Source organism: Carassius auratus, chromosome 27 (assembly GCF_003368295.1).
Source record: "Carassius auratus strain Wakin chromosome 27, ASM336829v1, whole genome shotgun sequence".
Lineage (NCBI taxonomy): Eukaryota > Metazoa > Chordata > Actinopteri > Cypriniformes > Cyprinidae > Carassius > Carassius auratus.
In genome coordinates, this window is record NC_039269.1 from 19,648,328 (window position 1) to 19,664,077 (window position 15,750).

The 15,750-nt window shown below is 35.8% G+C and overlaps 1 protein-coding gene across 5 annotated transcripts in view; it reads right to left on the bottom strand.

The window, feature by feature from the left end:
• LOC113045773 (guanine nucleotide exchange factor VAV3-like) overlaps positions 1-15,750 on the bottom strand; it is a 64,095-nt gene that overhangs the window by 41,474 nt on the left and 6,871 nt on the right. For 4 of the 5 annotated variants that reach the window (XM_026206413.1, XM_026206410.1, XM_026206412.1 and 1 more), the window contains exons 3-10: positions 3,629-3,687; positions 3,460-3,528; positions 2,964-3,066; positions 2,577-2,669; positions 2,364-2,432; positions 2,156-2,259; positions 1,474-1,573; positions 1,186-1,281 (exon numbers count right to left, since the gene is read on the bottom strand). In XM_026206413.1, the coding sequence (XP_026062198.1) occupies positions 1,186-1,281; positions 1,474-1,573; positions 2,156-2,259; positions 2,364-2,432; positions 2,577-2,669; positions 2,964-3,066; positions 3,460-3,528; positions 3,629-3,687 (693 nt within the window). The remainder of the gene's footprint in view (positions 1-1,185; positions 1,282-1,473; positions 1,574-2,155; positions 2,260-2,363; positions 2,433-2,576; positions 2,670-2,963; positions 3,067-3,459; positions 3,529-3,628; positions 3,688-15,750) is intronic. The other variant, XM_026206411.1, reaches the window with a different exon arrangement.

The following is a 15,750-nucleotide window of genomic DNA, read 5'->3' on the forward strand; positions in this document are numbered from 1 at the left end:
AAAGAAGCCACTTCTATTTCATATAAGATTGCTAACTATTGGATAGTGAGTAAGTTAATCAGTGTAATATATACACATTAAATTAGTTTGTGTTACAAAATTCTTTGAAATTGCTCACTTAGGAAATTTATTTTGCTTTTGTGTTTGTTTTCTGGCAGAGTAAGGCTGATAGATTTGTTTGGTCATAGCGCCTCTAGTGGTCATTTTAGGAAAAGTAGTTCAAAGATTATCAGCAAATATAGCCTACTCAAAATGTAAACATTTGTGACAAAAAAATATATATTTTGAAAGTCAGAAAGGTCTAAACACCATTAGGCCTAAGTGAATTTCATTACATGGAGAAATAATAATAATAATAATAATTAAATATATATATTGTGTTCCACAAGGAAAAAAAAAAAAATCAAGCCATACAGGTTTGGAAAATCATAAATTATTTACATTTTGGGTAAACTTTCCCTTTAAAATCTATCCATACACCAAGATGCAGACTCACTTTCAATTCTAAATCTAGCTGGATGGAAATCAAATCCACCTGGTACATTGATCTTTCTAATTCTCAAGGAAAGAAAGAGAAAAAAAAAACATTTTATTCAAGACCTTTCTGTTCAATACGGTTCAAATGTATGCTGCTGCTAGAGGGTTTGAGAGACTGACTTCAAAGTTGATCAGATGACTTCAGAATCAACCCTATCCTGCCAGATTTCATAACTTCACTATTTAACAGCATTTATACCTCATAAGTCACTCATCTTCTGTCAGTTTGAAAAACATTGCAAAAAAGTTCCCAATGGATAAAATCAAGTCCCTCTTAGATTTCTTTGGATATGTGATGCTCAGAAGTTATTGATGTAAAACGGGTTTTGACTAAAGTTTCACATTGACTTGAATATAATGACCTCTTGTATTGATTTGAACAAGGTGTACTTCATCTAAAAACAGGGGAATAAAACTTTACTACAGCAGTAAGAAATTCTGTAAGCTCATGAAGTATCTTGGTCAGAAAATAAGAGAAAACTAGCCAGAGAGCTCCACCATGTGGTAAATATCAGTAGGACAAATGAACACAGCCATTGTGATAGTGTGTACACAGAAAAGCTCATCAAAAAATGGCATATGCATTGCTCTAGTGTTAATTCAAAGTGTTAAGAGAGGACAATGCTAATAGTGTGTATGTTACCGTACCTGGAGCAGTAGTGGGTATTTAAGCACTCGCTGCATGGGAACCACAAGCAAGTCCCTCAAAGTGAATTTCCCATTGTTGGCTCTCTTTGAACATTCCTGCAACACAAAATAAACTGAATCTGGAAAACAGAAGGCTCGACAAAACCTCAAAATAAAAGTATTATTTAGTGATTTGGTAATGTGAAAAGCACATCAAAAATAAAAATAAAAAAAAGAGATATTTTCTGGTTCATGATTATAAAATGAGAATGAAATGTAATTATGACAGAAAATCTAACTGTTTTTAACCTCTAGTTTCAGTCGAACACCCTCTTTCTCCTTACAGATGAAGTCTAACAGAGAGATGGCGCGTTCTACATGACTGCAGTATTTTCCATAAAGCAGAAGCCTAAAGCAGACAGGGTAAATGTTAGCAAAAAACACACACACACACACACACACACACACAGTGCTTAGTAATATCATTCTAGAAATATTAAATATTAACTAGGCCTGCAGAAACTCAATGAGAGCTCTGCAGATTTCTACAAAATCACCCCCCCCCCCAACATGTTTAATACATTTTTCGTCAATATACAGTAACTGCTTTTTTTTTAAACACTGAACATTTCACATAAAATTTACTAAATAAATAAATAAGAAAATGTATGTAATAGGAATACATTGTGTGTGTGTGTGTGTGTGTGTGTGTGTATACAGTATACTAGATAGATAGATAGATGGATGGATAGATAGATAGATAGATAGATAGATAGATAGATAGATAGATAGATAGATAGATAGATAGATAGATAGATAGATAGATAGATAGATAGCCTTACACAATTTTGCTTCTCAAGTTACTTTTGTTTACCTTTTTAATTTTATTATTTATTATTTACTTGTTATTATTTATTTATCACTTGTATCTTGTTTTAGGAATGTCTAGATGTTTTTACTTGAAAATAACATATACTGTATACAGTTGTACCTGTCTTTGTAAAGGATGAAGATTTGGTGGAGGTTTTCTGCATTTTTATTTTGAACCGAGTCTTGAATCTCAGCCAGTAGGTTTTTGTGAACTTTAACCAGGTCCTGTGAAGCACAAATATACATATAAACATAACTGAAATCTATTGGAATTTTCAGACAAAATTTTAAACAAAAAATTTAGAAACATTGTGGTCAGCTTTACTCACTGGTATATTGATGAAAATCTTGTCGATTTCTATTGCGGAGAGGAATTTTATCAGTGGAATCATAAAGTACTGTTATGACAGAAATAAAAGGTTTTTTAGCTCCATGTAGGAAAGTTATATCCTCCATTGTTTGGCAACAGCGGAGCAGCTGTCCATCACTAGATGTAAGGCATGTTATGATAAAACTCTCCATCCTGCGAATGTGAATCTCACCTTCTCGATGGTCTCCAGGGTCTCAGTGTATTTGGCTTCTGTCTGTTTGATCTCGTGAAGACAGCAGCTTCTGATATCCACCTCGGCCTGTTTCTGTCAACACAGCTCACTTATTCAGACTACAGGCAGCCATCCCCCAAAAAAAACAGCTTCAAAAACACAACCTAATAAAGTTTTAAAGGGTAACAGTGCATCCCATCCAGTTTAAAGACACAAGTTTGTTTGTTTGTTCTGGTGCTTTTTATTTACAGTGAATTTACTCATAGAGATACTTATGAAAAAGTGACCATATTTCGTGTGTGAGAAGTAGTAGGTGTTTTACAAAGGAAATCAACACTGATGCATTAGGAGAGTTTGTGTGTGTGTGGTATTGAGTCATTTGAGTACCGCTTCAGACGCAGCAGCCTCTGTCCTCATCAGATCTTCATACACCTCTCCTCCCTCCACATCTCCATACACAGGGTCATAAATATCTTCCTCCAGATCCTCACTGTTCACTCAAACACATTCAGATTAGGACTTCAAAACTGCTATAAAAATATGAACACAGTATGATTACACAGCAGTTTTGGTCAAAACTCTCAGACTTTGCGGCTGCTGGTTTTTAAATGGAATAGATCAGTGCACTGCTGTATGTATGGGTGTGATTCTACAGAAAATTCCAGTGTAACTTCCTGTTTTCACATATACTATTAATCAGCCATTCACATTCCTCCCACATAATGCCTAAATAGGTTATGGATCACATATAATACTGAAAATATGAATTGAATCGAAACATGGGTGTCTAAAACCACAAGTGCTAATGAGTTTCAGTCAAAAACTAATATATCATTGCTTCCAGTCAAAACAACTGCCAAATTAGGTTAAGAGAGCTTCATACTTATCAATCTGATCTGCCAAATGGATATAGATGTCTTCATTTTCAGTGCTTTCCTCTGTGGGAAATGACCTGTGAAATCGGTACAGAATTCTTTGTTTTAGCTCAGAGAATAAGATGATTTTTCATGTGTACAACTGATCATTTTCTTGCACTGTAAATGCAAACTCACCTGATTCCTATCTGCTGTGCAAAAGGCATATGAGACAGTTTTGATAGGGTGTCAATGACCTGGAAAGACAGAAGCAAGTTGTTAGTTTGCAAATAAGAAAGTGTGTCTGCCGGTTTCAGTTATTGGTTTATCTGCACTATAGACCTTCAGCTTGTCTGTAGTCTCTGTTTCTAAGCATGCTTCTCCAGTCTTTTGAGAAAAATATGTATCATGTACTTATTATGTACTTAGTAAAAAAAACTGTCCAGAACATCCTCTCCACATAAAAAAAGACCAATTAGTGAAAAAAGCCAGCCAAGCAGCCTGTTTTAAAAGATGTCAGATAGCAACATATAGACATACTGTAAGAACATTTGTTTTTACTTTTAACAAGATCATTGATCATTTCTGTCCGACCTTCACGGTGTTTGTCCCATTTTAAATAGTTTGGTGATGCAATGCAAGTTGGTGGAATTTCTGTTGATTAAATACATAACAAAAAAAAACCTGCAGCTCTAGGAAAATGCTGCAAAACGAGAACACTGAGTTTAAAAGTGAGTTTTAAAATGTGAGTTTTAAAAGGTACAAAATAGTTTAATTGTAAGAGTTAGTTAGATGACAGAAAACATACTTTAATTTATATTTATTTATTTTAGTTAATTTATACACACATTCTAATATATATACACACACAAACGTGTGTGTGTGTGTGTGTGTGTGTGTGTGTGTAGATAGATAGATAGATATATTTATATATACTGTATATATTATACACACACATACAGTATACATACACACTATGGAGCCCCGCACATGACATTCAAGAAAAAATAAATAAATAATGAGCACAAATTACTAATTTTTTCCCTCGATGTCTTAAAACTTAAGCACAATATATAAATTTGTTCCCTCAATGTACTAAAACGTGCACACAATTACTATTTCGTTCCCTCGATTTGCTAAATCGTGTGCAAAATTTACTATTTCATTCTCGATTTAGAAATCGTGTACACAATTTAGCAAATTGAGGGAATTAATTAGCAAATCGTGCACACAATTTAGCCTTATTTTTTCCTGCATGCCATGTGTTGCGCTCCGTATATACACACACACACACACACACAAAGGAAAAAAAAGTAGATAGTATAGAAACAAATAAATAGCTATTTAAAAAAAGTAGATAAAGTAGAATTAAAATAGAATGCTAGAGTTAGAGGTTCAAATAAAGATGGAACAGATGTGTTTTAAGTCATTTCCTGAAGATGGCTAAGAACTCAGCTGCTCGGACTGAGTTGGGCAGGTCATTCCACCAGGAGGGAACAGCTAATGAAAAAGTCTGTGAAAGTGATTTTGTGCCTATTTGAGATGGTACAATAATATGTTGTTTGCTTGCAGAACACAAGCTTCAAGAGGGCTGAAGAATTGAATGTAGGTACAGTAAATGGGTGCATAGCCAGTGCTGGTTTTGAAGACAAACATTAATGCCTTGAATTTTATGGGAGCAGCTACTTGTAGCCAGCGTAAATTGATGAACAGAGGTGTGCCATGTGTTCTTTTCGGCTCATTAAAGATTAATCTTGCATGGGCATTTTGAAATAATTGAAGAGGTTTGAAAGAAGTGGCTGGAAGACCTGCCAAAAGAGCATTGCAATAGTCCAGCCTGGACAAAACAAGAGCTTGAACAAGTTGTATTTCATTTTCTAAAAGAAAAGGCCTGATCTTAATGTCGTATAAAGCAAATCTGCAGGACTGGGCAGTTATATGTGGTCTGAGAAATTCAGCTTATCATCAATGACAACTCCAAGGTTTCTAGCTGTTTTTGTACGAGTTATGGTTGATGAGCCTAAGTGGATGGTGAAATTTTTATAAAGCGGTGAGTCTGCTGAAACCACAAGCAGTTCTTTCTTAGGCCGGGTGAGTTAAAGGTGATGGTCCGTCATCCAACAAGAAATCTCTGCTAGACATGCTGAGATGCAAGCAGCTATCGTCGGATCAATAAACAACTATAAAATGGATTTTAAGAGGGTGGGTAATAGTGGCTGAATGTGATTCAAAGGAGCTGTTGATACTCAGAGATAGTAAAGGATTAAATTTCCAATCATTACAGATAAGCAGAACAGTACCTCTAGTGGCGAAGCGAGGATGTTTTTATAGGGGTGGCCAGGGAAGGGCCAGCAACCAGTCTGGGGTGGCACAGAAATCTTTATTATATTATATAAAAAATGTGTTTGACTATAGTCAAGTCAAGTCACCTTTATTTATATAGCGCTTTAAACAAAATAGATTGTGTCAAAGCAACTGAACAACATTCATTAGGAAAACAGTGTGTCATTATGCAAAATGATAGTTAAAGGCAGTTCATCAATGAATTCAGTGATGTCATCTCTGTTCAGTTAAATAGTGTATATCAATTTATTTGCAATCAAGTCAACGATATCGCTGTAGATGAAGTGACCCCAACTAAGCAAGCCAGAGGCGACAGCGGCAAGGAACCGAAACTCCATCAGTGACAGAATGGAGAAAAATCCTTGGTAGAAACCAGGCTCAGTTGGGGGGGCAGTTCTTTAACTAGGCCTACTGGACTATTTTAGTGCCTTAAACACAACTGAGAACAATTAATTTCTACTTAACTGAATTGAGATTGCAATTTGCGACTCAAGTAACACTGGGTGAAAATTACAATTTTTTTATTATTTCTGACCTCCAGATATTTTAATAAAGGGGCTCACTTTAGTTTTATTGCTCATTCAGCTTCTCAAAACTCGTTAATGCTTCCTCTGCGACATTACTCATGGATGAGGCGTGCAGTGAACAAAAATGTGAACAAAAATGTGAAAAAGGCCAGAAATCAACAGTAGAAATAAATAACAGGATATAAAATTAGTTTTTATGCATTTAAATGGTTTCATTTACACATATTTTATAGTAGAAGTGCACTGTGCTCTCAACTAATTGTGCATTAAATTACGGCTTATGTCTGAAATTGTGATCTCGAATTACAGAATAGGCTATATTTCATTTGAACATACATTTGAGAGATGTGGTTTTACATGCACAGTTTGCAGCTTTTATCGGCTTTTCTGTAATTCTATGACTTAGCTGTAGACATCTTCAAGAGAAAAAAGACTTTAAACAGCCCTTTAATCACAGAGCAAATAAATAAGACAAAGCTTGTTCTTATGTTATAGTTACTTAAATCTATATTGTAACACTATATTTTACACACTGGTTGGCCAAAAACATAACATTAGCTCTATTGAACACACATCTGCAAAAAACATCCTCAGTCTTTAGTCCAGAAAATAGCTTTTCATATTTCATAGCAATCGATTCTGTTGCCCTCTGGAATTCCTGTTTCCCCTCGGGTTGCAAGGTCTGTGTAATAAACCCAACCAAATAGTTTATCAAACGATGCCCCAAAGTAGACTAAATTCTGCCACATGCAAATACACCAAACACAACTGGATGTAAGGAAAAGCAAAAAGGGACAAATCTCTTGCTACACTTCAGCATAGTAAAATGATTCTCACACTCCAGTTAATGTTCTATTAATATTTTTCTTCACACTTTTTCATAGTAAAGTGAGGTATAGTCGGCTGCCATGCTCTGTCTCTGAGGTCTCTAGCTCTCTACAATCTAATACAAATCATTGTAATCACATATTGGACCATTACTTTAAGGTCAACATTTGGTCAATATATGCATTTAGTCTTCACATTTTGAATATTGGACTTGTGCGGCGAGTGAATTGGACTGTTTTCATTGTTTCAACTGTTTGAGAGGCTTCTGGGTTTGGTGGGCCTGCCACTCCTATCTTAGTACATCTTGGTAAGATTGTGGAATCATGCCTCCCAAAGGTAGTAAACAACCATCAGAGGATGATACAGTTGTAACTATGGGTGTGTTGACCCACATGATGGATCAGCAGAGAGAATTTTATAAGGAAATGTTAAAACAACAACAGGACAACTTCAAGAGTTTCATTCAAATTATTATGGATGGAAATGCGAAAAGGTTGGATGGTGTGATTAGAGATGTACAAGAACTAAAAACTAGTCTACAGTTCACACAAGGCATCATGGATGAGATGAAAGCTAAGAAGAATGACATTGATATAAAAATTCGATCATTTGAGAGCAGCATTTTAAAATCAAAGCAGGAATTGGAGGATCTGTTTGAGAAGCTGGATCACATTGAAAATCAGTTAAGGAGATCTAATCTACTAATTGATGGGATCGATGAGGAAAAAGGCGAAACAATTAGTGGATTAGAAATGAAGATTCAACAAATGCTGTCTAATAACTTGGGTCTGGATAGTTCTACAATTGAGATGGAAAGGGTCCACCGGATTGGCCAATTCCATGAGGGAAGAAAGCCAAGAAAAATTGTTGTGAAGCTTCTTAGATTGAAAGACCGACAGCGCATCCTTTCCTCCACCAAGAAATTAAAGGGTACAAACATTTATATCAATGAAGACTTTTCTGATTTGGTGCAGCAAAGGAGACGTGAACTGCTGCCAAAACTGAAAGAGGCAAGAGAGAAAGGTGAAAGAGCCAGCTTAAGGTATGATAAGCTTATAATTTGGCCGGCAAATGGACAAAAGCAAGCATCTGACTAACTGCTTATGACCTTTATTTAGATTCTTATCCTGATGGTTTTGTTTTGATGTTTTAATCTTATTAATATGTCAAATTTACTTTCAAACTTGCCTAAGAAAGGTTTAGTTTTAGCTCATTTGAACATTTGTAGTCTCAGAAATAAGGTTCATGAAATTATAAACATCTGTTCCAATGGGATTCATGTATTGGCCTTATCAGAAACACACTTAGACCGCAGTTTTGATAATTCACAGCTAGCTGTTGAGGGGTACAGACTATTTAGAAAAGATAGAAATCAAAATGGTGGGGGTGTTGCATTCTATATTAGAGAAAATATTGCAGTCACTCCAAGGGAAGATTTGATGGGCAGCGATATTGAAATGATATGGTTACAGTTAAATATTCAGTTTAACAAACCCATTTTAGTGGGCTGCTGTTACCGACCTCCCAGTTCAAATATAGATTACTTGGAAAAGATATGTGATAACATTGAGAAGGCATCTGCTCAAACCAAAGATATCTTCCTTTTGGGGGATTTCAACATTGATTGGTTTTCAAAGAAGTGTTATTTACGTAGAAAGATGATTACTATAACTAATGCTTCTAACCTTAAGCAGATTGTTACACAACCCACAAGAATTTCTTTGAATGGTAAATTTAAATCAACATGCATTGACCACATTTTTACCAATGTGTATGAGTTGTGTTCACAGGTCATCTCAGTTGGAGTAGGATGCAGTGATCATAATTTAATCATCACAACAAAGAAAACTAAATTACCTAAATTTGGTGCAAGAATTGTCTATCGTAGGTCTTATAAAACATTCGATCCTAATGCGTTTGTGGAAGATGTTGAGAGGTCCAGTTGGTCGGTGGTTTGTGACGAGGAGGATGTTAATGCTTCTTTACGTATTTTTATGGATAGGTTTGTGAAAATAGTTGACAAACATGCACCAATTAGAAAAAGGTCGATAAAAAGCAATAATGCTCCTTGGTTAGATGCAGAGCTAAAATCTATAATGAGGGAAAGGGATAATGCCAAAGCTGAAACTCTAAAATCTAAAAGTGATATGGATGAAAGGTATTATTGTAAGTTGAGAAATAAAGTGACAAAATTAAATAGATTAAAAAAGAAAATATATTTTAGCCAAAAGATTAGTAACTCATCAAATAATAGTAAGCAATTGTGGAAAGTTATAAATGAAATAATGTGTAAAAAAACAAAATGTTATAATATGTATTTGGAAACAGCAGCAGAAATAATCACTAAACCTTTAGATATAGCAAATCATTTGAATGACTTTTTTATAAAGAAAACTGCAAATTTAAGATCTAGTATGTTATCATACCCTAAGGATTCACCTTGTAGTAATGTGAAGAACATTATGAGGAATAAATCTTGTTCATTGATATTTGGTACAGTTAAAGAGGAAATTGTTGAAAAGATGTTGCTTTCTCTCCCGGAGGAAAAAACTGCAGGTATAGATCACTTGGATGGCAAAATATTTAAAACTGTTGCTAATATCTTATGCAAGCCTATCAGTCACATTTTTAATAGATCTGTGATAAGTGGGGTGTTTCCGGAAATTTGGAAGCAGTCTAAAATTATACCTTTAGTGAAAGATGATAGATTAGGTCTCACTGAATCAAATTGTAGACCAATTAACATTTTACCTATATTGAGCAAAATATTTGAAAAGTTACTTTTTAATCAAATGATGCAGTACTTTGTATCAAATAATTTGCTCTCCAATTCACAGCATGCTTATAAGCCAGGACACTCCACTAACACTGCATTGGTACAAATGGTAGACCAGTGGCTAACTTTTATGGATGACAAAAAGCTTGTGGGTGCTGTGCTGCTGGATTTCACAGCAGCTTTTGATGTTATTGACCATGACATTTTACTGTCTAAGCTTAAGTGCTATGGGTTTTCACATCAGTCTGTGTCCTTGATAGGCAGTTATCTCTCTGGTAGAAGTCAGCGGGTATTTTTCAACGGGAGCTTTTCTGATTGTAAACAGTTGTCATGTGGTATTCCTCAGGGCAGCTGTTTGGGTCCATTGTTGTTTTCTGTGTTTGTCAATGATTTGCCACATGCTGTTTCAAGAGCAGATGTTGTACTGTATGCAGATGATGCTACAATGTTTTATGCATCACCTACAATTACTGATATAAGTTGTACCTTGCAGAATGAACTTAATGCCATTACAAATTGGGTGAAACTTAATAAACTAGCTCTCAATATATCTAAAACTAAATGTATAGTCTTTGGTACTAAACGTATGCTTGACAAGCCTTGCAACTTAAATCTAATTATTGATACATCTGTGGTAGAGCAGGTGAGTCAGACTAAACTCTTGGGTGTGAAGCTGGATAGTCAGCTCTCTTGGGCTGATCAGATTGACCACATTGTGTCTAAAATGGCCAAAGGCATTGCTTTTTCCCGGAGATGTTCAGTATATTGTCCACCATTAGTTATGAAAACAGTTGTCCAATCTTTAGTTCTGTCACATCTGGGGTACTGCCCAGTAATTTGGTCCAGTGCTGCACAGGGACATCTGAAAAAATTACAAATTGTTCAGAACAGAGCCGCAAGAGTAGCCCTTGGTTGCTCTTTTCGCTCCAGTGTGGATAAAATGCATACCTGTTTGGGCTGGCTAAAGGTGGAGGACAAACTTAATATAAGTCTTCTCTGTTATATGCACAATGCTCTATTTAAAAGCAATCCAAAATCTTTTGTAGATAAATTGGTTTTTAGTGGGAATTGTCACGCACATGTTACGCGTCAGGTGAGCTCAGGTGTGTTAGTGGTTCCATCCGCAAGGTCCAATTGTATGACAAGAACAGTTTTAGTTAGATCGTCATCTGCTTGGAATAAATTGGACTTAAGAACAAGGTATATATCCAACATATGTAATTTTAAGAAGACTCTAAAACAGATTATTATTAATAGCATTAAACCAGTTAATTTGTGACTTATATAGGTACTGACATTTTCAAATGTTGTATGTGTGTGAATGTGTATATGTGGATAAATGTATACATGTGGTTATGTTATATGTAAGTTATATGTATATTATATTTGTGTATTTTTAATTGTACATACGTTTCAGCACATTATGGGCCCCAGGAAGACTAGCAACCACATTGTGGAAGCTAATGGGGACCCAAATAAATAAACAAATAAATAAACAAATAATCGGTTGATGCCGTTTTGGTCGACTGACATTCTCATTGTTTGACCAGTTGCATAATTATTTGTATTTTTTCACCAATAAAGATATTTTCATTGATTTACTCCTTGATATTTATTTCTTTATTAGCTGTTATATATTACTGTATTCTTAATATAATTAACCTATGTTTTATCCCAAACTTTAAATGATTTAATTTAGGCTATTTTATAACAGCGCCACAGTTTAGCGCACCACGTGAACACGTGTTCTAGGCGCATGCCCAAAATGTAATGTAAATGTAAACCAGTTACTCCAATCCTCCGAGGCTGTAGGCCTCACAACTGATTTGTGGTCTTCGCTTAGAATGGAAGCATACATGACAGTCATGGCCCATTTTATTGATGCAGACTGGAAAATGAATAGCGTTGTTTTAGAAACAAAGCAGATGGATGAAGCCAACAAGGGAGAAAATGTCGCTGCGCGACTCACTCAAGTCACGAACGCTTACCACATTCCACCAGAGAAGCGGGTGTCAGTGGTAACGGACAACGCTGCCAACATGGTCCTCTCGTCTTGTTGGACTTGTTTTTTAGGCTATTTGGGTTTTTTGTGTGTTTGTTTTAAAACGCCTAGATAGGCTGGAAAAAAGTTAACCCATAGCTTTGAAAGTAAAGAAGAAAATACAGCCTGTATAAACGAGAACCTTTTTTTTTTTTTGTATTTTTCATTATTCGGCAGTTTTAGCAATTTATTTTATTTTTTTAGCCTGTGGTGTGGTCAGTTGCACGATTGAATCATTTAATTTTCAAAGAATTGTATTACTATTGTAGTTTTATGTATCATTGATGTTTTTCGTTGTTGTTTTATAAATGCACTATGAAAATTGTTTAATAAATGTTCAATCAAATTGCAAAACATCGCGTCTTTTATTTTTTTAGTCAACTGATCATTGCCCCGGACAGTACTTTGGTTGACTAAGTATTTCTTTGGTTGACTACAGCCGTATAAATTACCATACATATTTCACGGACCAGCAGCAGTAGGTGAAGCGTGCGTGCTCATCTCATGGGTCACCTGACCTGCATGGCCTAACGTCCGCTGAGCAGAAATCAGCTCTCACAGTCTCAGTACGACTGTTACTGTGTTACTTAAAAATACCCACCCCGGGCCACCCCTCAGAATCACCATCAAGTACCTCCACCTCTTCAAGTAAGACGGGGAGTGTGGGAAAAGGAGAAATTATTGGAGACTGCTGCAGGTGTAGCATTGTCCTCTGGTTTGATCCACATCTCTGTTAGGGCTGTGCGATATGGGGAAAATATCTAAGTGTGATTTTTCTGACAGATATTGTGATTTGATTTGCGATTTTTTAATTTGCAAAGTCAAGCTTCAGCTTAAAATTGTCAATAATGTGCAGCACAGTATGATTACACAGTATGATTATCATTACCCTGCTGAAAAGAAAAATTCTTACAGTTTCCATGAAACCATTACAAAATTAGGAATCCAATAGGAATTACTGTTGATCTATCCAATACAATATATTATATTATATACTAATATATATATATCTTTTTTTTCAGCAGACAAGATTATAATGGTATAACTAATTTTATAGAATTAACTTAGTTACTGAATTTAATTGAGATATTTATTTTTTATATAAATAAAGAACTGTATTTCTTTAGTCAATCATTAAAATATTACAAGTTACACTGTATTTGGGATTTTAAGAACAAGCGGAAAATGTGCTGAATGTTTAATTTCATTCAAGAGAAAGAAGCAAGAAGTTAGACTGAATTTACATTAGTTTTAAACAAGAGCCAGGTGCGAACCTGCGTTCGAGCCTCATTCATACCATCAGATGCGCTCGTGGAGATTTGAGGTGCAGGGCCGCGCGAGAATATAATGGAAGGATTACGAAACTGACTGCGTGAGTGCGGCGAGTGTGAACGGCTTGTCCATGAAACGGGATTTGCGCCGCTTAGGGAAGAGAGGGGCGAGTATGAGAAGCATTTATGAGAAGCATTCAGAGACACGGGCTGTGTGTGCGGTCTTCTGAATTGGGAATAGTGAACATGCAATAAGAGATGCTCTTGATATGCATTGTGACGCAGCTCTTGTAAATTATATTTTTTGTTTGTTGTCTGTCTTTTCAAAGCTTAAGTTAACAAACATTTTTCTTTAGTTTTAATTTGTCTATTGACCTGACCCTGTAGATGCCATAATCCCACTCCGTCTCTCTCCTGATTTCCGTTTTCTTTTCTTTTTTTGCTTTTTTTTATGGTGGGTGTTTACACAGCTGCCTAGAGCAGAGCTGATTGGGTAGAATGGAGGTGCGCTCACTCTATTGGTTAGTAAGACTGTCACTTAAGGCTGACAGTCATGCATATGCTCTGGAACAGAGAAATATCTCGTCCACATCGCAGGCTTTTGCGATTAGCAAATTGCAATGTCTCAAATCGCGATTTCGATTCGATTTTGATTTATCGCACAGCCCTAGTCAGGGCCATGAGGTTTAGTACATAAAGAACATGAAAGCATGGATCCATCCTGCTTTGTCTCAATGGTTCAGCCTGCTGGTGGTGGTGTAATGGTGTGGGGGATATTTTCTTGGCACACTTTGGGCCCCTTAATACCAATTGAGTATCATTTAAATGCCACAGCCTACCTGAGTATTGTTGCTGACCATGTCCATCCCTTTATGACTGCATACTGATAGCTACTTCCAGCAGGATAATGCACCATGTCACAAAGCTCAAATAATCTCAGACTGGTTTCTTGAACATGACCAGATCTCAGTCCAATAAAGCACCTTTGGGATGTGGTGGAACGTGAGATCTGCATCATGGATGTGCAGCCGACAAATCTGCAGAAACTGTATGATGCTATCATGTCAATATGTAAATCTTCCAGGGATGTTTCCAACACCTTGTAGAATCTACGTCACAAAGAATTAAGGCAGTTCTGAAGGCAAAAAGGGGTCCAATTAAATTGACTGTCCTTTGTAAACACCCTCTTCACATGTGAAAACAGCAACAGCACTTTGCTGCATTTTCCTTGAGATATAGCAAATGGTTCAACTATTAAATAGTTCTATAAAACTAGTTTTAAGTAACTAATAGGATGAACACTATCTACTATTTAATCTATTATTTAATCTGAAAAGAATAAGTGATTGCTGTTATAGTCTACATATGAAAAGCTGTTATTAGAGAGACATCGCTCTATCTGGAAAGGAAGTGGTCTTGCAATGCCAAGCTTGTTCGATGTGGGCTTGCTTTCTCACATGTACACTCATGCAGACACAGACGTATACAGATTGACATATGGTAACACATAAGCATGCAGCACAAACACACTTACAATAGACAGATCTCGATGATAGCACACCATTTAGGTCATTGAATCGTGCTATACATAACACCTGTAGAAAACCAACCCTGCTTCCTTTACAAAGTTATTTTTGTTCACGCCACTGATAAGAGGTGTTGTCATCTACTTTCATTCTTACTTCATGCATCCTAAACTGCATGAATGTTTTACTCTATTCACAGGCAACATTCTTTGGAGATGGGAACCGCAGCAATCTGTACTCCTATACATTTCCCTAGCATCTGTTCCACAAATTACATGAAGGAATAAAATCTAATGATTTTCCTTATTAGTAATTTTACCTATTTACGAATAAAATGTTTGAAGCTCTGTACAAAAACATTAAAATAGGTCACCTATACAGTATAAAGCTCAGATGCCAGCTGCAGGTCGAAGCTTTTGCAGCTTTACAGTCAGACCGCTGCAGAATTTAAATTCCACCATTAAGCAGTGCAGCAGAGGTGAGCTTTTCATACTGAATCTTGATATACTGCACATTCATACGTTTCAGTTCTGAAAGCAAGTGTGAGTGTGTAGAAGGTAAGACTTTCTTTAGTTTAGTTGTACTTTCTCTCAGTATAAACAACCAGTCACAAAGCAGGGCTCTAGACTAACTTTTTGCACTGGTTGCACTAGTGCGAATAACCTTTATCTTAAGTGAACCCAGCACAAAAGTTAGGTGTACCCAAATTTTCGACTGCATCACATTTAACACTGCAGATTTACAAGTTCACTTTAAAAAAAAAAATCACTGTCCATATAGGCATTATTGACTTGTAAATGATTAACTAACAATTTGGTCAACAAAGTTCTTTATTTGAAGCACAATTCTACAAGAAAGGTAACTTACTGAAAAAGTCTTGGTGCTTAAAGTGATTCACTGAGCTGAAATTTAAACTTAAAATATCTAAAGATAAATTAAATAAAAAGAAAATCTAAATTAAGTGTTTTAAGGGCTTCAAACTGAACGTCTCAAGGCTCAATGTCTTAT